At 45.5% G+C, this 21,379-nt stretch overlaps 1 protein-coding gene across 5 annotated transcripts in view; it reads left to right on the top strand.

Annotated features, from left to right (window-relative positions):
- PRDM11 (PR/SET domain 11) overlaps positions 1-21,379 on the top strand; it is a 50,856-nt gene that overhangs the window by 16,731 nt on the left and 12,746 nt on the right. For 3 of the 5 annotated variants that reach the window (XM_064657828.1, XM_064657827.1, XM_064657829.1), the window contains exons 2-6: positions 1,173-1,291; positions 1,660-1,763; positions 2,658-2,920; positions 3,901-3,968; positions 20,056-20,243. In XM_064657828.1, the coding sequence (XP_064513898.1) occupies positions 1,176-1,291; positions 1,660-1,763; positions 2,658-2,920; positions 3,901-3,968; positions 20,056-20,243 (739 nt within the window). In that variant the 5' untranslated portion in view covers positions 1,173-1,175. Of the gene's footprint in view, positions 1-1,172; positions 1,292-1,659; positions 1,764-2,657; positions 2,921-3,900; positions 3,969-5,595; positions 5,664-9,992; positions 10,406-12,041; positions 15,257-20,055; positions 20,244-21,379 lie in introns of those variants that run through there. The other 2 variants (XM_064657831.1, XM_064657830.1) reach the window with 2 other exon arrangements.

Below are 21,379 nucleotides of genomic sequence, written 5' to 3' on the forward strand. Positions count from 1 at the left end.
TTAGGAATGCCCTGAGCTGAGTCATGATGGGGATGGGCTCTTCCACCAGCTCCCCCAACAGAATGGGTCTGATCAGCTGCTTAGGCCCTTCCAGCAGCACTGCAGGTGTGCAGCATAACAAAGCATGTCATCCAGCAGTGGACATGGAAAGGGTGATCCCAGGGGGCTTTGGGGGGAGCAGTGTGAAGTCTGTCTGATCTGGTATGGTACTTGAGAGCAGCCAGTTCATGTGCTTTGGAGGAAATCTTAAGATGAATGCAATGAAGTGACCAGCACTCAGCTTTATTGCTCTTCTCAAGCTGGGATGCTCTTAAGTTTAGTGGCCCTTCCAAAAATCTAAATTAAACCCATTCCGAATTATCATCACTTGACACATCTATATTTTCTCTTCAGCACCACCCCATGATGGGATGAGGAGGGAAGTGTTATCATTTTAGAGCTTGCTGTCTTTAGACATCATTAAGTGACTGTTGATTCTGTGATTCTGTGAAGTGGCTCCTGGCTCTTGTGTTGAGCAAAGGGAGAGGCATTTTCACTACAACAGACTCATGTGCCAGAGGGGTGGCTCAGTTCTGGACCTTGCAAAGGTCAGGAAGATTGAGACCATAATTTGTGCAATCTTGGTGGAATCCTGAAGGGCACTGTAGGCACTTACCTGTTTGTTAGAGGTGTCTAGAGCACATGGAAAGCTCCATCCACAGGGGTGTAGTACACTGCACTCTGTTCCCAGATGGAAACTGGCATATGTTATGTCCGTAGACAGATCCTGGTTCAGTGCCCCAATCTGTATTCCTCTTTATTGTTGTTCTGTCCCCAAAGACATGCTCTGAGGTAGTGGTGCTCCATGTTCCCATAACATATCACACCCATCAGTCTTAAATTCCATATGCAACATTTTTAATGGGCACTGTGAAGCATACTTCAGATTCTCCATGCCTCAGGTTGCTCTGTGGTGTTTCATGCTCTTCATCTGACCTAGAGCTGAACTGCTTTTCCCTCCCCAGCCCTGGAAGACTTTTCCACCTACATGCATGTGTAGGTGCTCCAGTGTGTGATGGCAGCTCTTGGTGCCAGGAGGGAGCCTGCTCTGCTGGCTGTATCCTGGCCTGGGAGAGGAAGCTTGTGATTTCCTGATGCTCATACTTCTCCTCCCTTCCTTCATTCCCTTTCAGAACATGAGTGAGAACTTGAAGGACTGTTTGATCCAGACCCAAGCTTCCTTAGGTGAGATGGTGACGATAAAAACAGAGGCCTGCTCTCCTTGCCGGGACCAGGAGTATGGACAGCCTTGGTACGTGGCTGAGCTTCAGACTGATGTACTCCTTCTCTCCACCTACCCCCCAGCTGGTTTTGGGGAATATACTTGAACTTCTTGAAGTTAGTAAAGCCCTCCCTTGTGAGGTCAGCCTTGGAGTGTTTGACAAGGGTGCTCACCTACTAGTGCACCTACTCTAGATGAAGACACTACCTGCTGTAGGCTTTAACCTTAAGCCATCTCAGATACTAGCTTTTGGCAGGTTGGATGGCAAGTTGAATTATTTCTCTGCTGCAGTTTTAGGACTAAAGAAGTTTGTCAGGCCCCATTGCCTCAGCTCCTCTCTGTGTGCAGTCCCAATGTCTTGGTAGGTTAACATCATCTTTCTGTTGTTTCCTCCTCAGCTCTGGAAGGCCTGACCCACAGTCCATAGAGATGGAGCCCAAGAAACTGAAAGGGAAACGGGATTTAATCATGACCAAGAGCTTTCAGCAAGTGGATTTCTGGTGTAAGTATATTGTGAGTGAGGGAAAAGCACCACTGCTGCTTGTATAGACTTTGGTCTGTCCCTGCTGGTACCCTACTGGTTTGGGGCAAGAAGCAGGGGAAAAAGAAGCCAGGGACAAATTTACATGCTCTCCTGCAAAGACCGGCACATTTAAAAGAGAAGCTGTTGCACAAAATCAGCTTGTCCATGAAGGGGTTATGCAGAGGTAGGGAACTAGGTGGAAAGTAAGCTGGAAACATGAAAACACACATTGGAAAATCCTGAGAGTCTGCAAAAACTGAAGACTTGAATTCACAGACTGCAAAGGGAGCACTGTGCAAACAACAACTCTTTCCCCTATAGTCTGGAAAAGAAAACTGCTACCACTTATGCATACCTACAAAAAAGCAGACCTGCATCCCTGTCTGGACACAGGGAAAGTGCCTGGGGATGCTGTCTCTCTCCCAAGCACAGAATGAAGGCTGTAGTATGAGGGATGTTTGTTTTAGCTCCCTCTTTGGCGTGTGAGGAATCAAATCTTGGTTGGAGGACTTAGCTGCTAACCAGGGATGTGCAGGAACCTCCAGCCTCTGTCTCTGCAGGCAGTGACGGGGCCTTTCCCTGTGCATGCAGCCATCAGTGGCAAATGTGTGTAGAGCATCAGGGTTTATGCAAATGCATGTGTTGGTTAGGCAGGTGTGGGTTGGGGCAGAGACTTTGCTGAGAGATGTGGAGAAACAAGGGAGCAGCCAGTGAAGTGACCGCATGTGTGGAGGCTGGATACTGGAGAGGGGGCTCAGCTTGGCAGGGGGAAGGACAGGGAGCTGGCCTGAGCACTGTGCATCCCGTGCATTGCATGAACTGCACAGACATCACGTGTGCCCAACCTAACCCTGGTTCCCTTTGCATCTGCAGTCTGCGAGTCCTGCCAGGAGTACTTCGTGGATGAGTGTCCGAACCATGGCCCCCCAGTGTTTGTGTCTGACACGCCAGTGCCTGTTGGCATTCCTGACCGGGCAGCGCTGACCATTCCTCCTGGAATGGAGGTGGTTAAAGAGCCCAGTGGGGAGAACGATGTGCGCTGTATGAATGAGGTGATCCCCAAAGGTCACATCTTCGGGCCGTACGAAGGGCAGATCTCTAGCCAGGACAGGTCTGCAGGATTCTTCTCGTGGCTGGTGAGTGATGAGTCTCCCCAACTAAGTGACACCTCAGCCATGCAGCTCAGAGCTGGGGGAGTTATGGGCTTGTGGTGCCAAACCTTAGCCATCTTCCCCCTTCTCCGAAGGTCTTCTGCTGACCCACATGTGCACGACGCAACCATCGACCTACCAGAAATATTAGCAACTTAAGGGTATAGATATGTGAAAGGAGACCAGGTGCCATGACACCTGAGTTCAGTTCACAGTTGTAGGAAGAAGAACTTGCTTCTGCTCTCTCTCTTGCCAAGAACCGTGTTCTTCCATCCCCACTCAGTCTAGGTGTCCTCTAGTACCTTTCTCTGCTCTGGTCATCATTTTGATGATAGAGGAAGGATTCTATCTAGAGATTGCAGAGCTCTCTCATGGGCCTAGAGCACTCTCTCCCAGATTGCTTGAGCAGAGGAGATGGCCAAGAGGGCAGAAAAGAGATCTAATCCATCAGGAACTGATCTACGTGCAGACTCCAGCACCAAACCCTGTATTTTTTCCCCTCATACAGGCCTTGGGTAGCATATGAGATAGACCTGTCACTGGATCAACAGATGTTAATTATTATGAGAAATGCAATGTGGGATTTGAGTTATAGGTGGGGAAAAAACTGAGAGCTGCTGATATTAAATGCTCCTCATACTTCTCCATTTGTAAAATAAATGTGTCTCAGCCCTGTCCTGAAAGGGAAGTTAATCTTTTATTTCTCGGGATTGTTAGCAATTTTGTCAGCTGCATCCATGGTTTTGTTACAGATATCTGTACATAGAAAAATGCCTCTTAGTTCAGAGTAGCCTCCACACACACATTCAGGTCAGCAACCTGTTAGTACCAGGAAAGCTGAGATTGATGACAGAGTTTCACATCTAGACATTGGGCTGGAACTGAAGCAGCGATCTGAGATTCATATACGTTCTTCTGCCTGGACCTGTTGGTTGACGTGCTGCATCTGTTCTCTTGTTCCATAGATTGTTGATAAGAACAACCGCTACAAATCCATTGATGGGACAGATGAAACCAAAGCAAACTGGATGAGGTGAGTCCAGTTCTCTTCTGCCTTTCCTTTTGGGGCTCTGTCTTCAAGAGAGGCCATCAAACACTACTTGTTGTTTGTCAGAAAAAAACCCCAAAATATCACCACCCGTTTTGTAAATGGTGTGCTTGTGCTCTTTCGGTATTTATTTTAATGAGTATCCTTTGGTGTCAGATTCCTTTAGAAAGGATCTAAAACAGGACATAGATGTGTGTATGGAGGGATGACTGTTTTCTGGAATAAGGATAAATGATAAAGATGATCCTATTTATCTACTCTTAAAAATGCTGACAGGTCTCACTCCATTTTTTATTTATTTTTTTTTATGTTATGTTCAAATATTTGCAAAATGCTTTGCATTATCCCCAGGGTAACATTTGATTTGGTTTGGGGTTTTTTGTTCCTTCCTATTTGAAAGAGACTGAAAGAGGTGCGTTTTTTGTTTTCTTTCTGGGCTTCACTTGAAACAGCTGTCTGTGGTGGCTGTCATTTGGCAGTGTCAGCTGTCCTGTGCGAGGAGAAAGGCAAAATGAGTGAGCTGCAGCAGCACCGAAGGCAGACCTGATGCATGGGCTTGCGCTCCCTCTGCCGGCCCCGCGCCTTGGCAGAGCAAGGTCTCAGTACTGAGCCAGGAGTGGGGCTGGCTCTGGTTTGGGAGCTGCAGCAGGAAGGGAAAGTGTGTAACCATGACGCAGTGTTTCAAGTACTGGCATATATCTGTAAAATGTAGTTCACTGAGGCCTCATATGTGTGGCATGTCACCAGAACATTGCTCTATACCGAGGCCTGTCCCACATCCAGACCAATCCTGTTTTCAGGGGTGAATTTTGGAAGCAGTTATTTTCAAGAACGCGTTTCCTAGAGAGTAAAGCAGTGTGGAATTACCTGGTTTGTCAGCCTGGATGTCTAGGATTTTCAGCTGTCACTCACTGAGGGAACAAAGAGTGTAAGGTACAGGTAGATGCAAGATTGACCTAATTGGTCATATGTGGTTGCACTACTTTTGCTCCATTTGAGTCTTTACATGGATAGCAGCTGTTCTGTCATTTGTGTTCTTTAAGTTCAGCAAAGGATTTAATTTTTCTGCATGACAGTGAAGCTGGGGCAAAACAGTCTTGGAAAGCAAAAATTCTATGATGATCTCTTTTTTCTACTGCCATGAACATAAGCTTGATGTCTGGATTTAAATGGGCACTACTTGTGGTCCTAGCACTGAAAAGCAGAATGTTCTTGCCTGAACTTGTATTTGCCATGATTCAATCTCAAGATGAGTGTGGTCTGTGCTGTTCTGTACAACCTTGAAAGGCAAGGAGGTTATGGCTTTGCAGAAGGGTTATGTTTGCAACTCTTCTGGAAACGGGTGTACCAAAGGACCTGTGCAGGTTATACCAGTGTTACTGATCTTTCTGATTTTACTCTTGAAAATTGCTTCTAACAGTAGTATTATGTAGAGCGTCACTGACAGTTCACGTGGCAATAGAGGTCCTCAAAAAGCCTCAGTTTGGTTTGTTAGCACTTTTCAAACTGAGGTGTGCTTGGTATCCTATGCCAGAACATCACCTGACACTGAGATTGCTCACAGAAACCATACTTTCAGGACGCTGTAGACAGCGCTCTTTTTGTTTTTCAGATGGTGCTCTTTGCTATCACTCACAGATGGAGTGCTTTGCAAAGTAGATCTACTCACCCTCTGAGTAGGTGGGTATGGTGTGGGGAGGGCAGCTTGTGCTGACTCCTCTCTCTTCTTGTAGATCTCTGCCTATTATTTTTGTTGTTTGAATACCACATCTGAGCCCATTTTCATTTTCCCACTGAGGACAATATGTACACTGCAGCACTTGCTGGTTTAATTTCAAGTGACTGTTTACCCAGGGCAGTGGATGACAGGGAGGAAGGAGTTTGAAGCACAGCAGGTGGCATGACAATGGTAGAATCCTCGTGCCCTTTCTCTCGTCATTCAGTTAGCCAGTGTGAACTCCTGATGCTGGGAGCATGTTCTCCTAAGCTGGATGCTGGCAGAAAAATAATGCACCCTTCATCTCTGTCCAGAGTAAAATGCTGTTGTTTGCAATACTTTATAAAACTGCATGGCTTTGATTTGTGCAAACATCCTCCTCTGTTTTTATTTTTCTGGGCACTGATTATCATGGATTGCAGTAAACCCCAAATAAAATTAATGCTTTCTTGGACACAACCTGTAAATTGCTTCTGATGGGAGTTCTTGGAGCTTCTGAAGGGTTGCAGAGAACCATTCGTTTTCGTGATTGCTTCTGAGGAAATTCTGTTATTTAGTTGTTACTGTTCTCTAGAAATAATGGATATGAACAAAAAATTAAAGTAATTCAGAAAGTCCAGGAAACATTGCTCTGTCTATGTGTCACTTGGCCCAGACTGAGATGCAGGATAGGAAGTACCAGCAAACTGATGGTGCCCAACTGAACTATTGGAGTGCAGTGCCTCATATTTGGGTTTCCAGGCTAGTTTAGGCATTTATAGTCTGTATCCCTTCTTACATGTGAGTACCTGAGTTCTTAGGCTTTTGGCACAGTTCGATTTATCCTTTCTCATATGAAAAGTCTGGTGCAAGTCTTCCTCACTTCTTTTTCCTTTGTCTTCCTTTCTGCCATCTTTCCTCTCCAAGCATAGTAACAAAGAGGTCATGGGGAGCCAGACTGTTCTATAAATCTTCCTGTATCCTTATAGTGGAGATGCCTGTGATTTGATCTTCATACAGTAATAAAGCCTGGAAGGGAGCTCTGGTCAAGTGCTCCAGCAGGTGCTTAAAGCAGGACCAACTTAGATCAGTAGATCCTTTAAGTACTAAGCTGCTGTTTCAACTTTACAGGACCTTTTAAAAATAAACATAAAAAAAAGTCAGGGTTACTGTGACTGCCCATGTGTTCAGGGTGAGTAAAAGTCACCAGTTTATGAATGTCATTTTGTTGAACTTCATAAACTGATTTCTGTTACCTTGCAGCAAGTGGAGCAAATGTTCTTATCCACTGCAAATTTATGCAGAGCAAAAGGATCCTAAAGTACTGTGATCCCTGTAAAAAACCCCCAAAAAGCCCTGGGAAAAGTTACATACTTGTTTCTTAGAGGCCAAGAACAGTGGAGTTGGTTGATATTTTTGTGGGGTGATCATTAAGTGCCCACTCTTCAGGTAGTTTACAATGTCATTTGTTTTTAAAGAAATAGCTGTACTGTTTTGCACCACAGATTGACCTGGGCTGAGGTGTGAATTCACAGCCTCACAGCTGGGATTCCTCTGGAGCTTGCTAAAACACCGCATGGCAACCCAGAGAGGTGCTTGCAAATATTGGTGACTGTCTCTAGGGACATACTGCATGCTAGAGGAAATGCATGAGGGGAAACAGATCTCTCTGCTAGTAATACTGTCTGCATTTTTATAAGGAGGAGGTAAATGTGCCTGCTAGGAACCTAACATTAATTGAATTTGTGATTAAAACTGGCCAGAGTTCATTACTCTCTCTGTGGCAAGTTTGCTATTGGAATCCGTAAGTTATCTTAGATGCTGGAGCAAATGAATGGAAACTCTGAAATCTGAATATCTGGGCCTACCACAGGCTGTCCTAAATGTTACTTGATGGGATACCCTGTCTGGGAAGAGCAAAAAAGCTCTGATTCCAAATCAGTTCAGTTTTGCTAGTGACAGTAGCCGTGAATTCAGCGAGAAGAGGGTGTGTCAGGTTTCCTGACCCTGAAGCTCTGGGGAGACTTCTGTTCTGCAAGCTCACTGCTACCCAGGAGCACTTTGCAAAATATTGTTACTTTTCACCAGAGCAGCTTGTTTCCGCCACATGGAGGTTTGTTTCTGCCGCATGGAGGCACTGATGATACTGTGCAGTCATGAGTACCTGCTGAGAATATACACGAAGCCCAGTTTGGCTGAATGTGATAAAAATCATAGTGTGAATATTCCCTTGCTCAATGTTCCAAGTAGCCTTTTCCCTCTTTCCAGTGTTCAGCTGGGAGAACTCCTTTTTCCTTTTAATTTGGTGAGGGTTTTTTGTTGTTTTTTTTTGAGGTCAGTGTAGCAAGTGCTTTGCTGGCTTTTCATCTTTCATTACCATCTTCTCTAAACGCTCCTTTTTCCTCTCTATAAATGAAGCTCCACCAAAACAGTATCTCAAGCATGCATTTATGTCTGTTCCAAAGAAATACATCTGTGCACTTAGGTCCCAGCTTTCCCTGTATATGGCCTCGATTTGAGCAGCTTTTCCTACTGGTTTTCCAGCTTTAACCAAGCTTCTGACACTTGCCCCAATGGAGGGCAGCAGCATTAGTGAGACTGATTAAACAACAGTGTTAACAGCATTGAGGAGAAAATAGAACAACAACCGACAAGGGTCATTGCCTTTCTGTAGGTTTTTCTTACTCTGCAGCCCACAAGCACCTTTCAGAGGAGTGCATCCTAAACGACTTATCTTGCACTGGGCCACGGCAGTGCTTAGAGGCATCTATCTCTGAGGGGGCACCAGCAGGGCCATCACAAATGTGGAGCCTTCACTTATACCAATTTTTCAGAAAGTACTACAGGTGGGTTATCTGCCTGCATGGAGGGCAGTTGGCCAAGATCTTACAATTAAATGTATTTCTTCGAAAGGGGAGGGTCTAAGCTAGCCCAGCCCGAATTAATTCCCCTAACATTGCAATAATACTAACAATAGATCCCAAATTAAATGAAATCAAACGTTCTGTCTACTAGTAGTAGCATCTTTGGTTTCATTTAATTTGGGGCCATAAGCAGAAAGAAACTGAACACATTGAGAAACCAATAGGTTTTCCTGCCCATGGTGTCACTTCAGAGATACAGTTGATAGGTGTCATAACCATTAAGATATCTTACTTCTTGTATGTGGCCTCTGATCTCCTCTGTGCTGTGCTGAATGCATATACACAGATGTCCATTGCCCAGGCTGCAGATTATTCCTCTGTCTGCAATTCCACCTTGTTTATGTGTAAAACTGCATGTTCAGACAGTCTGTTTTTTTCCTTCCCTATTAAATAGATCTGCTGCCTTCTTTTCTTTCCCCAATTAAAAAACATAGTTAGGACTAATGTTTTGTTTATTTTTAAAGTTTCCTTTGACTGTGGCTGGAAAAATTAACACACACTCCCTTTGGACAAAACTGCTTTTTCTCAGGATGGTTGCCTCTTCTTCTCAATGGGCTGAGGCTGTGAGTTGTTTGTTTGAAGCACCAGAAACTGGGTGCAAGCTCCTGTCAGTGGCAGTGATGGAAAGCCTAGCCAGGAAAAACAAGTGGGTGGCCTCATTCCTTTTGAGAACAATGGGAAACAGCATCCATTTCTGGGTGAAGCAAGAGCTTGCTGTGAAGCAGACAAATGCTGGATGTGCAGTACCATGATGCTGAAAAAAAGACCTTTCCTCAGGGAAAGTGAGTTGCAGAAATTGCCTGAGTCTAGTAAAAATTGCCTTACGCTAAAAAAAATCTGATTTGATACAGCCTCTGCATGACGTCCTGCAAGTTGTAACAGAAAGGGTGGTGTAAACAACATTCCACTGCATGTTGTGCCAGGCAGAACAATACAATGTATTTCAGGCCTCTAAATTTCCCTCAAAATTTTGAGCAATATCACCTTAGAAGCTAATTCACTTTGCGAGTGATTGTGAGTTTACACACTTTTTTCTGTGTACGAACTGTGGCAACTGATACGAGACTGAACTGAAATTCTCATATGTAAGTCAGGACATTGGAAGAAGTGTAAAATTTCATTTTACCTGTAAAGCTGAGAAGGCTCCTTCACACTAGTGTTGCTTGGTGTTTTTTTTTCTTAAGCTTGAAAATTTCCTCTTAAAAACAAAACGGCTGCCTTTTCCTGGTGCGATTGAGGAAAACTGAGAGGTTGTTGCGGGTGGGGGGAGCTGGATCCCACCGAACTCCTCTGCCCCAGTGCTGCACTGGCCAAGTGGTTGGATGCAGGGGGCTGCTTTGCGCTGATTTCCTTTTACCCAATTATGCTTTGTGGGATGTTCAACCCAAGGAACATGGCTGAACGAAAGAGGAAGCCCAAGTTTTCCAAGGAAGAACTGGACATTCTGGTCACTGAGGTGACCCGAAATGAAGCCATGCTGTTTGGGAGGGAGACAATGCGTCTATCCCATGCCGACAGGGACAAGATCTGGGAAGGCATAGCCAGGCAGATCACATCAGTCAGCCAGGTCCCCAGGTCTGTAAAAGACATTAAACACAGATGGGACGACATGAAGAGAAGGACCAAGGACAAACTGGCATTCATGCAGAGGTCCCTCTCCAGCCCTGGCAGCATGGGGCGGCCCTCGGCCATCGTCCTGACCGCCCACGAGGGAGCCATCGAGTCGACACTGCATTCATCCCACCAGATGCACGGCTTCCAGAGAGCGGATCTGGACGTGGTTGACAGCCTGTCAACAAGCTGTAAGTATCATTGCCTTAACACCTCTTTGTCTTATGCTTGGATACCTCAGTTTGACACCATAAGAGCATTGTGTGTTGTGTGAGATGCTGGGTTGCCTGTCAAGACAGGTCTTACTGCTATGGTTGGTTTCAAGACAGCCTGCTCTGGTGGTTGTGGGGTGTTGAGGTGGATTATTTCCAAGTTAAGATCATCTTCTTTATCTGTTTATCTAGTTCTTTTCTATACTGTCTTCTAAGGGTAGATGATGGATTATAAATCTGACCTAATCCTACAAGTGAGGGAGCGTCTGTAGTTGAAGCACAACTACCTCCAGTCTGTGGGGAACATGCTTGTAATGGATTAGGGGATCTTCACTGTGATAAAACAGCAGTGTTATCAAGTTGGGGGTCATCTGCCAGTCACTAATGGATCACTTCCAAAAGGACTGTTGGAGGTCTCAGTGATCACTGGTGTTCGTTGCTCTGAGGCTGGGCCACTTACGATTTCTCAATAGTGGTCTGATGGATCAGCATAAATGCTGTGAGAAAGATAGATGATAACGACTGCTTCTTCACTGGTTTTAAAGGAACTGCTGTCCCTGCTTTTGAAGTTTTCTTCCACAATTCTCAGACACCTTCCAGCGCTAAACCACAAGCTGCTTTTGCAAGTTCTTTCCATAGCTGTGTACACACAGGTTTTCGTCATGGAGATGCAGCTTCTTGGTCTGTGAGCTTTTAGGGATACAAAGGAGAGAAAGGGGATAACTTCTTGGGAAGTGAGTCAACTAACACTTCATGAGCGGCGCTGTCCTACCACATTAGATCTGATCTCATATTTGTAGTAGTGTTGTTAGTGGGAAAGCAAGGACAAAAATCTTCAAGAACTTAAAAAGTGGGAATTGGTCATTCTTTGCATCATCTGTCTTGGAAGCCAGTGGCACTATTTTAGAGGTAAAAGGAAAACAGCTTGTGCAAGGAGATAGTGGGCAGTTGCAACAAGTGAAGTCTTGTCTCTTCTTACTCTTGATATGCCTGTACCTGTGAACTGGCACATTTATCAGACTAATGAGAACTTTCCCCTAGTGTTTTGCTTTGGTTTTGATTTTGCATCAAGTGTACTTGCCTGATTAACATAGGGTGCTGTTGCTGCTACACCTGACTGCCTCATTGTCTTAGTGATATCAAGCTACATAGTGGCTTTGCAGTACACACTTTGCGAGCAGCAGATACTACATGTATGCTTTTCTCAGTGCAGGGATTGTAAGAAATGACACAGGAGCAGAATTTTTGCGTGAGGGGTTTGTGTCCCTCCAAAATATTGGAGTGTGCTAGCTACTTATGGTTTTGGGGAAAGGGAGTCATTGCTACTGTCTGAAATGGATTTATATTCTAGTAACAAATGATGCTGTGTACAGGATACCATAATAGCTTGGGTTTATCCACTCTTCCAGCTTCTTATGGCTAAGCTTGTCACCCAGATGCTAACGTTGCAGCACTTGCATGTTGAGTTATGCATTAGACACTACAGGCTTGTCTGAAATGGCAAACTGAGGGGAGGGGAAAACCCTTTTTACATGTTCTTTGAGATACCCTGAAACAGAAGCCAGAGTTGTGAGGGATTTCACACTAATAATTCATGCTTCCTCTTCTATTTAAGCTGGTGAAGATGAAGAGATGCCAGGCACTTCTCAGGAACAGCACTTCGCTTCGCTGCAGAGGGCTGGTGCAGGAGTCAATCATCTCTCCGGGCCCTCCTTCCTCCGCACTTCTTCCTCATCAGAGCACTCGGAAGCTAGCAGCCAAAGGCAGGAACTGCACTGTCCATCCCCACGCACCACCTCGTCCTGCAGACCCCCGCACCCCCACACAAGGAACCCACCCCTCTCCAGCTTCGATCGCCAGCTTCTCCATTCCCATGCTCAGCAAACAGACATGTTCGGGCAGTTCTGCCAGGAGCTGGTGGCCATTCATAGGGACATGGCAGACAGCATGCATGCCGTCAGTCAGAGGATGGCTGACCTCACCAGCCAGGTTGGCCAGATGTGCCAAACACTAACAGAAATACGTAATGGGGTCCAGGCTCTCCACAGGACACAAGATCCTAGTGTCGTGCAAGGGTCTTGTCAACAAGACACTTGCCCTAAACAGCCCCCAGAACCTAGTTCAGTGTCTAACCAAAACCCTCTAAAACAGATGACTCCTGCACGGACTACCAGGTCACAAAAGAGAAAACATTTTTAGTCTGTGTCATATAAAGTAAAGAAGGGTGCTCCTTCCTGAGCTGCTGCATGCTCACATGGCTTCTCTATGTGTATCAGTACTCTGTGGGGAAGGTAAACAGCTGACCCAACCCATCCAACCCCCTGCCAGCTGTATGAATTATGGCAGCTAAATAATAGGGCTTTCCCTCTGCAATGGCAAAGAGGAATCTTGGAATGTAGGACGTCTTTCTATTCATAGAGACTAGGAGTTTTCACTGACTTCCCCATGCTTTAAATGCTCTATAAACGGAGATGCAATAGGAATCATTATCTGAATCTCTTCCCATACCTGTGAAATGTTATTTATAGCAACAACATGCTACAGAGCTCCCTTTGCAATTGACTAACAAATTTACCCTACTACTGCCTTCCCATCATTTTCCTGAAAATTAGTATAGGCGATATGTGCAGAAATACAGCCTTATGACTCTAAAGACTCTTACTGCTCATTCTTTTATTGTGCATTCAGCAATAGTGAGCAATCCAGGGTTTACTGTGACTTATACACAGTTTTGGGGAGAGGGGTTTAAAAGAGCTTTTGCAGAGAAGTGAAGAAATCATGATGTTGAGGACAGGTCTGAGCATGGTGGTTTTAGACTTCTGAGAAGGGCTGTGATGGCATAGGCCTGGATCCTGCAGTAGCACATGCACTTATATTAAAGAATTTAAATTTTGTTTGCTCAGGTCTGAAACCCTTACCTACCCTTCACAGTTGCAGTTAAAATACAATTATTTCATAATATGACAACATTTAAAGAGAATTGTATCATATTATTTTCTTGCATGTTGTAATCTTCAGTTTTGGATCACCTTACCCTCTTCAGAACATGAAAGACTGCACAGAAACAACAAAAGATATAGGGCCTACTTCTGACCTTAAGAACAGTTTGGTTTTGTTTCATTGTAATTCTGTCAGCTTCAGTACAGTTACTCTGCACTTAGTGTTATTTAGCATGGGATCTGTTCTGTGTTCTCCTATTGTGAAGAGTTTACAGTCTAAATTCACAGCTACATAGATTAAAATCTTAGATGTGTTGGTTTTGTACTGCTTTCTTTCCCCATAGAGATGCAAGAAAGGACTGTGTTACAACATTTGAATTGTTTAGTGCTGTGTGAGGTTCCCATGTACAACCCTGATTCTGGAACTAGGCTTTAATAGTGTCACCTCAGGTGGTGATAATGTATGTGGTAGCTCTTTTATAACATGTCTGTTTTCTCCTTGATTTGCACATCTGCATCTACCATGCTGCCCCCATTTCTGGAAAAATCTGGATCATTATCATGATCAGCAGGGAAAAGGGCCAAGGTGTTAACCACACACAGCACACCACTGCTCTCCAGGCTGTCCCGTTGTTTTTGGAAGCAGGTTGCAGGAAGCTATTCCAGTTAATATGGATGAGCATCATCATGCCATGTCTGGGCTACAAACTTGGCTAAAAATTTACAGAAACTTCAGTGGGAATTGAACATAGGCAGCATGGTAAAGCAGAAGAATGGCTTGTTTTGTGTGATCTTCAGGGATCTTCTCTAGTCTGTCTGACCTGTCCTTTGAAAGTATAGTGCACTAGCTTCTCTTCTGGAAAGATCATTGTATATCTGTTGTGTCAGGCATACTTGACCTGCTTTTCCTTTTCCTTTTTTTTTTTTTCCTAGATGTTCTGTAATTTTAATTCAAGTAATTTATTTTTAGTGGTGCAGTAAAAGGCCCTTGCTCAAGGAAGCAGTGGTCTGGCTAGGAGAAAAGCCTCCTTTCTGGGAAATTGCTTGACTGGTTTCATGCTGAGGACATTCCTTGTAGTGCTGGTGCCAGACCGGGGCAGAACTTGCTCACCTTCTTCTGAGGATGTCCTTTTACTTCTGTTGTAACATTTGTATTCTACAAAAGTCACAGTCTCTCTTCAGATGAAAGAGAGATTGGGAAATCTGGCAGAAGTGGATCTAATTTATGAATCAGAGAGAACTGAGAAAAGGTGATATGCTTTAAAGGCTTTCTGGGTCGATATAATGCTGCTACTATATATTAAAAGTGGTATTTTATATTTTTATAATATTTGGTCTCTGCTGATGTTCTCCCATGGGTATACTGATAAGATTAGATCCTCTGATGTTGTCCAGGGGGATCTCTTCTGGGAACCCTCGACTCTGCAAGGAAGGAGACTCCTGCAGATGCCGGGCACTGGAGGGAGTTAGCATCATTGCTGCCATCCAATTGCCCGCACAGATTGTGTTAAGAGAGAGAATCCTGGTGAAGGATGCACAGCTCTCAATACAAACCCCCAAAGGCTGGGTACTGGTCAGGAAAAAGGACTTTTTACTGTAGACTGCATGATATCTCCCCCAGTTTCCTCTGTGGACTATTACAGATTGGTCCAGATCAGGGGACGTATCTCCTGCCCTGTGTAGACCCCTCGGTGGAGTGGCTTTTCTGTACTGGCTCGCAAAGGATACTTCCTCCTGCACCCATCATGTTAACTGGCTGTTGAAGTAAGTGCCTGTGTCAAAGCAAACTGCTGTGCTCAACCCCAGTATCTTCATGTCTTGTACATGCTGAAAAAATTCTCTTTTTAAAAGTATTTTTGTTAAGAATGCAATAAATATATAACACTTTTAACACGGCTGCTGTTGAGTCATTTGTTTCTCTCATACAATTTTTGCCTGAGCTGGTAACAAGCCTGTCACGGATGTGGGTCTCCTGGAGACACTCAGCATCAGAGTGCTGAGGCAGGGTCTCTGGGTATGGCGTCCCGGGGCACCAGCTTGGGCTGGTGGCAGCTCTCTTGCATGGGATCTCCTGCCCTGACTCTGTGCCCGATGTTGATTTTGGAAAGGCCAGTGGCCTGTTCCCTGCGATGCTCTACTCTGCCTGTCAGGGTGACATCAGAGCACCCCCGGAAGGTAAGCAATGGAGTGGGTAGGAGGGAGGCATGAGGCAAGGCCAGGGGGATAGCAGAGGGGAGAAAGATAAAAGCCTGAGCCTCCAGCTGAAAATGTCCCCTTCCTCTTTGCTGTCTCTTCTGGAGGGTCTGTCCTCCTCCTGGGAGAAATGGTCCCAGCTGCCAAAAAATACCTTGACATTTTTCTGGGCATGCTCACTTGACCATCCCAAAATGTGGAATTTGGTGTCCTGAGTGGGCTGTGGCTTAGAAAAAAGGGCAAAATGATGTTTATTTGCTGCTAGCTAGAAAGTCTATGAGAAAGGTGGTCCTGCAAAGCAAGGAGCTGTGCCTCCAACAGTGATGGGGTTGATTGAAGCCCCAATAGCTACAGCTGGGTTATAACTGGTCTCCGTTGGTACAATGGCTGGTCCTGAGTAGCCTGGGCAGGATCTGAGCCTGACGTGTCCCAGGGACTGGGCAGGACATGAAATTACCTATTTGTGGCTGGTAGCAATGCACCTTTGTAGGACCAGATGCAGCTGAGGATGGCTGGATCTGTCCTGGGAGCAGTATGACCCCAGTCCTCTGAGGATCACGGTCCCTTGGGAAAGCTGCTATACAAGCAGGGCTGTACCCATCTGTGTGCATTGCTTGGGTCAGCCTAACCATGCCTGTCCTGGGCATCCAAACCAAGGTAGCCTCCTTGCCTCAATCCAGACTGAGTATTGGCATTGGGAGGGGAACTGGGTACTTTCCAGCCTTCACAGGAAGGGTTGGGTTGTTCAGGATGTGAGCACTTTGGCTTCAGGACATGTGTCAGAGAAGGCAGATCCTGCAGTCTCTCCTCAGCAGGCAATTTGTGTCCCCTATTCACCAAGCAGGCTGCCCTTTTGTGGAATGACTTTCTCCATCCTTGGAAAGCACCTGTGGTGTTAAGCAGCACTAGGTGTCTTAGACCAGTATAAGGTTTATGCAGTCCTTTGTAACCTGTGTCTTGAGCTTCTGGGGACACTGGAACCTGAGGCTGGGCAGCACTGGGTTGTTTGTGTGGATGATCTCATCCCATTTACCTTACCTGAGGAAGTATCACAGGTGGAAAGCTTCCTCTCCAGGAGGGTAAACCACTTACTAGCTGGGAGCAGCTGTGGGGAAACATGTTTGTGACTGGATTATTCCACAACTCTCTGTTAAGGGCTCTTGGTGAAATTGGCAGGGCTGGTGGCTGCAGGAGGCTGGATGGGAGTGAGCGGCCAGGCAGCATGCTGCAGGGTTGCAGCAGTTCTGCAGCTCGCACCCTCCACACTGCGCTCACCTCCCAGCTCCCCACTGCTCCAGGAAGTGGCCAGAGCTACTGGACACAGGCAGCAGAGCTGAAGGACGCTCTCAGGCAGAAACTTGGAGGCTGTAGAGGCAGAAGGAGAGCAATAAATAGGAAAAGCATGCTCATGCTTAACAAAATACTTAATAATAAAAGCGAGCCGTGGTGGGAATAGATAACCAGACTCTCCCCTTCCTGTTCAAAGTTGTATTTTAGGGAATTTTCTAAATCCCACTGTCAAATGCAGTTTTCTGTGACTGCACCGGACCATCCTGGCACTGCTCAGTGAATTCCTCAGTGCCACTGGCTGTGGGGGTGTGAGTCCTGTATGTTGTGTTAAGGATCTCTGTTGTGGACAGTGGGATGCTAGGAAGCATCCTGACGTTTTGCTTGGACTGGGGAGAGCATCCTCTAGGATCTCCTGTACTGCAGGGCGTCAGACTGACCACAGCACATTGGTATATTTCAAGGGCTGTGTATCTCATGGCTGTCTGAATGCCTGATCCACCTTTTGATGAGTGATCACTAACACTCAGAAGCAACAGCCTGCCAGCTGTGTGCCATTGCAGGGCCTCCTTCCCAATGTGCTGGTCCAGGTCTTTCTTCCTTTTCAAATACACAATCTGGTAGTTTAAAAGTTCTTTTGTTTTGTGACCAGAAGTAAAAGAAGGGTTAATAAAAGCCAATTTTGGCAGTGCCAGAGTCTACTGTTTAAAAAATTGCTGAAAATGGCAGAGAATCCTGGGTAGCACACATTAGGAAAAATACAACTGCTTGCAGGCACATGCACAGTTGCTTAACATTAAAACCAGAATTGCTGGACTCTTGGGCAGTCTGAGACACTACAGACTTGTTTTATGTGTTTTGTGGGAAGTTTCACCAAGTTTGTGACCTTATGTATGTGGGTTAGTGTGATCATGTGCAGGTGGGCTTGTGTCTTAATTAGTGCATTCACATGGCTGGAGAAGGGAAGAATATGCAAGGAAACTTTGGCAGATTTCTTAAGCCAAAGAAATACCTATCTATATAAGGGAACTTGAGCGAGGACTAGTAGCAGCAGCAGTCAGAGAAGCCATATGCCACTTGCCTTCATTAATGTTGCTGCATCAGGGGGCGCTGAATAACAGAGGCGAATGGCATAAGAAGAGAATAAGCTTTATCTATGAACCGTTCGGGTGTGCTTTGGGGTCTGTACATGCCATTATGGGTCCTCCTCATGGTCCTTGGTAGGTGTTGCGAGCACATGCTGGTGGCAGCTGGAGCCAGTATTACCAAGCCTTTTTCATGTCCACTAGTAGGAACATGAGTCATCATCATGGCTTGGCTTCGCGAACGAAGATTTGGGAAGGGCTCTACCCACGTTTGTTGCAAGCGCGTTGGTGGCTAAAAAGGCCAATACGAGATAGGCATGTCCTGTGGCAAAAGGCACAGCAGAAAGACTCCTTAGATGGTATAGTCTGCAAGGCACAATTCTTTCTGCGTTGTCTTTTCTCCTCAAGGGTGGCCCTGCGTGCTTTCTCAAAAGCATCCGCAGCGTTATAGATGGCGTGTCTCCAGACCTCCCGACTGGAGGCCAGAGTAGACCAGTTATGATGATCAGTATGGCCAAGGCTGAGATGTTGTTTCAGGGAGTCCTTGTATCTTCTCTTCGGAGCTCCTCTCATGCAGCAGCCAGTGGCAAGTTCACCATAAAGCAAGATCTTAGGGAGGTGGTGGTCCTTCATCCTTGAGACGTGCCCTGCCCAACGCAGCTGTGTTCTCAGCAAAATGGCCTCAATACTTGTGACTGCTGCTTGTTCTAGAACAGATGTATTGGTCACATAATCTGACCAGTGGATGTTTAGGATTGTTCAGAGACAGCGTTGATGGAAGCGTTCTAGGAGACGCAGGTGGTGGTGGTAGATGACCCATGATTCAGATCCATATAAGAGAGTAGACAGCACTATGGCTCTGTAAACACTGATCTTTGTACTTTTCTTCAAGTGTTTATTTTGGCAAACTCTTTTATGAAGCTTTCCGAAGGCACTATATGCCTTTGCTAACCTGTTGTCTGTCTCTCCGTCAATCTTACCATCCGAGGAGATGAGGCTCCCTAGGTAATTAAACTGCTGGACTGATTTGAGCTCTGATTCATCAATGGTGATATGGGGATGATGGAAGACTTCCTGAAGTGCAGGTTGATAGAGAACTACTGTCTTCTTTAAGCTGACTTCCAGCCCAAAAAGCTCAGCAGCGTCTGCAAAGCAGGATATTAAACGCTGCAGAGCTGCTTCTGTGTGTTCAACAAGGGTGGAGTCATCAGCATAAAACAGCTCCCGGACAAGATGGTTTAAGGTTTTAGTGTGGGCCTTCAGTCGCCTTAGGTTGAAAGGAACATGAGTAGTGTGAGAGCAAATAATATGACCCTAGTGATAGATCTCTGTCTTAGCAGGTTGCTTGGAGTGGGAATAAATACATTTTACTGAGCTGAAAATTAGCTGTTTTAAATCAGGAAAATAAATCCCATGCCCAGAAAGTGATCTTTCTGTCAGTGTTGCCAGGAGATCCCCACAATGTGGTGCTGGGGTTTCCACTTGCAGAGCTGTTTGTATTTTTATGTCACACCCTGCTGACCTCTGAGCTGCAAAACTTTCCAGTAGTAGAACATCCTTGGACTACTGGCACATGCCCCCATGCACATTAGGTATCCATGTTTCTGTCCTTAGAATCTCAATTCCGCTTGTCTGAGAGGAGAGAAGCAAGGAAATCTGTTATCTACTAAAAAGGAAGGCAGTGTTTTGGGGAAGTAGATAGGCAGAGGAACCCTGCCATATTCTAGATGTTCCTGAGAACAAGGAAGGAAGCCCTGGGATGTGAAGTGATGGTGGGGAGTCACAAAGTCCTTGTTTCCATCACTAGACAAAGATATTTCTGCCCAGGAGAGTCTGTGTCACCCTTACTGGCAGATACCCCTTCAGGCTGGATATGCACTGTTGTCATCCCTTCCCCAGCAAGAAATTGATCCACTGGCTTAGTGCTCCCTGGATGTCCATGCTCACTGTTCTGTATCTCTGGAAATTTCACACCATTGCTTATAATTCCATGCTTTCCAGTCTGGCTGTGTTGATGGCTCTCTCTGAAGGTCATTCTGGCTTCTTCATAGTTGTCATTCTGATACAAGGTGGGGCACAGGAGAGAAGTTTGTGCTTCACACCTGCCTTGTCACCTTGCCCTCAGGTACGTCATCATCTCCCGGGAGGAGAGGGAGCAGAACCTGATGGCCTTTCAGCACAGCGAGAGGATTTACTTCCGTGCCTGCCGTGACATCCACCCTGGGGAGAGGCTGCGGGTGTGGTACAGTGAGGATTACATGAAGCGGTTGCATAGTATGTCCCAGGAGACTATCAACAGAAATTTCACAAGTGGTGAGTCCCTTCCATTTCCATCCTCTCTCCTGATCCCCTTGGGCTGCCCCACTTGCTGGCCCAAGTGTAGTGGGTGAAGTAGGTGATGCACAGGCTGTGTGATGAGAGATGCATTTCTAGAAGCAGAGCATCTCTGGGTGAGAGCCTCCAGCTCTGCCTGGCATGGATGGATGGGTGTACAAGAAGAATAAGATAACCATTGTCATCGAGATCATGAAAGAAAGATTTTTGCTATGGTGTGTCATGTCATGTGTTGTGTTGTGTCATGTCATGTGTGTGCTACAAAGGCCTAATGCAACACCCAGGGATCACAGAGCACCCTTGTCACAAGACTTTCTGGCCTGAAGATTGCCAAGCTGGTGATCCTACAGACAGCTTTAGGTTTTTCCTCTGAACATGCTGCACCCTCTGGCTCCTATGAGCAGCTGGTTTCATGGGCCTATGAAAGATATTTCCTTGGTGTGTTTGTATGTCCATTTTCCTCGTTTAATTTATCTCCTCTTTCTTCAGAAAGATAATTTGGGATCAGCGCGACATCAGCTAGAGACTCCTTAGTCTCACAACCTTAGAGTGTATGTACAACATACAGGAGGCTTTGTAATTATCAGACTGATTCTTCCTTGGATAGAAATTGTTATCTTATCTAAAGAGTAGCAGTGTTGGAACAAACCCAGCAGTCCTTTGGGCCAGCATATTGTCAGCAATACAGGAAGCTTTAGAGGAAAGCAGAAATTCTTAATGCATCTGTTCATCTATACAATGCTGATACCTGAAGTTAATTAGGAGCATTTCTTTCTAGGCTAGATGCAGAATGGCAGGGCCTCAGAGGGGCAGCCACACTAAATATAACTTTGTAATTAAGATTCCCGTGTATATTATTACACAGCTGCTGTTGCTGCCTTGACTTGGTAAAAGGTGTCTCCTCTTCAGTCATGGGGTGGACAAGATGTTCTGAAAAAGCTTGTTATCTCTATCACCTTAAGATTATTATGCACTTGCAGTGTTACATCTTGGTGGCTGTACTTGGGCAATTCCCACTTCTGAATGAACATCGTTATGAATTTGCTTTTTTATATTAATGAACATCACTGAGTAGGTACAGCTTCAGTGATTTTGCTGCAATAACATGCACACAT

This window comes from Pseudopipra pipra, chromosome 6 (assembly GCF_036250125.1).
Source record: "Pseudopipra pipra isolate bDixPip1 chromosome 6, bDixPip1.hap1, whole genome shotgun sequence".
NCBI classification, from domain to species: Eukaryota; Metazoa; Chordata; class Aves; order Passeriformes; family Pipridae; genus Pseudopipra; species Pseudopipra pipra.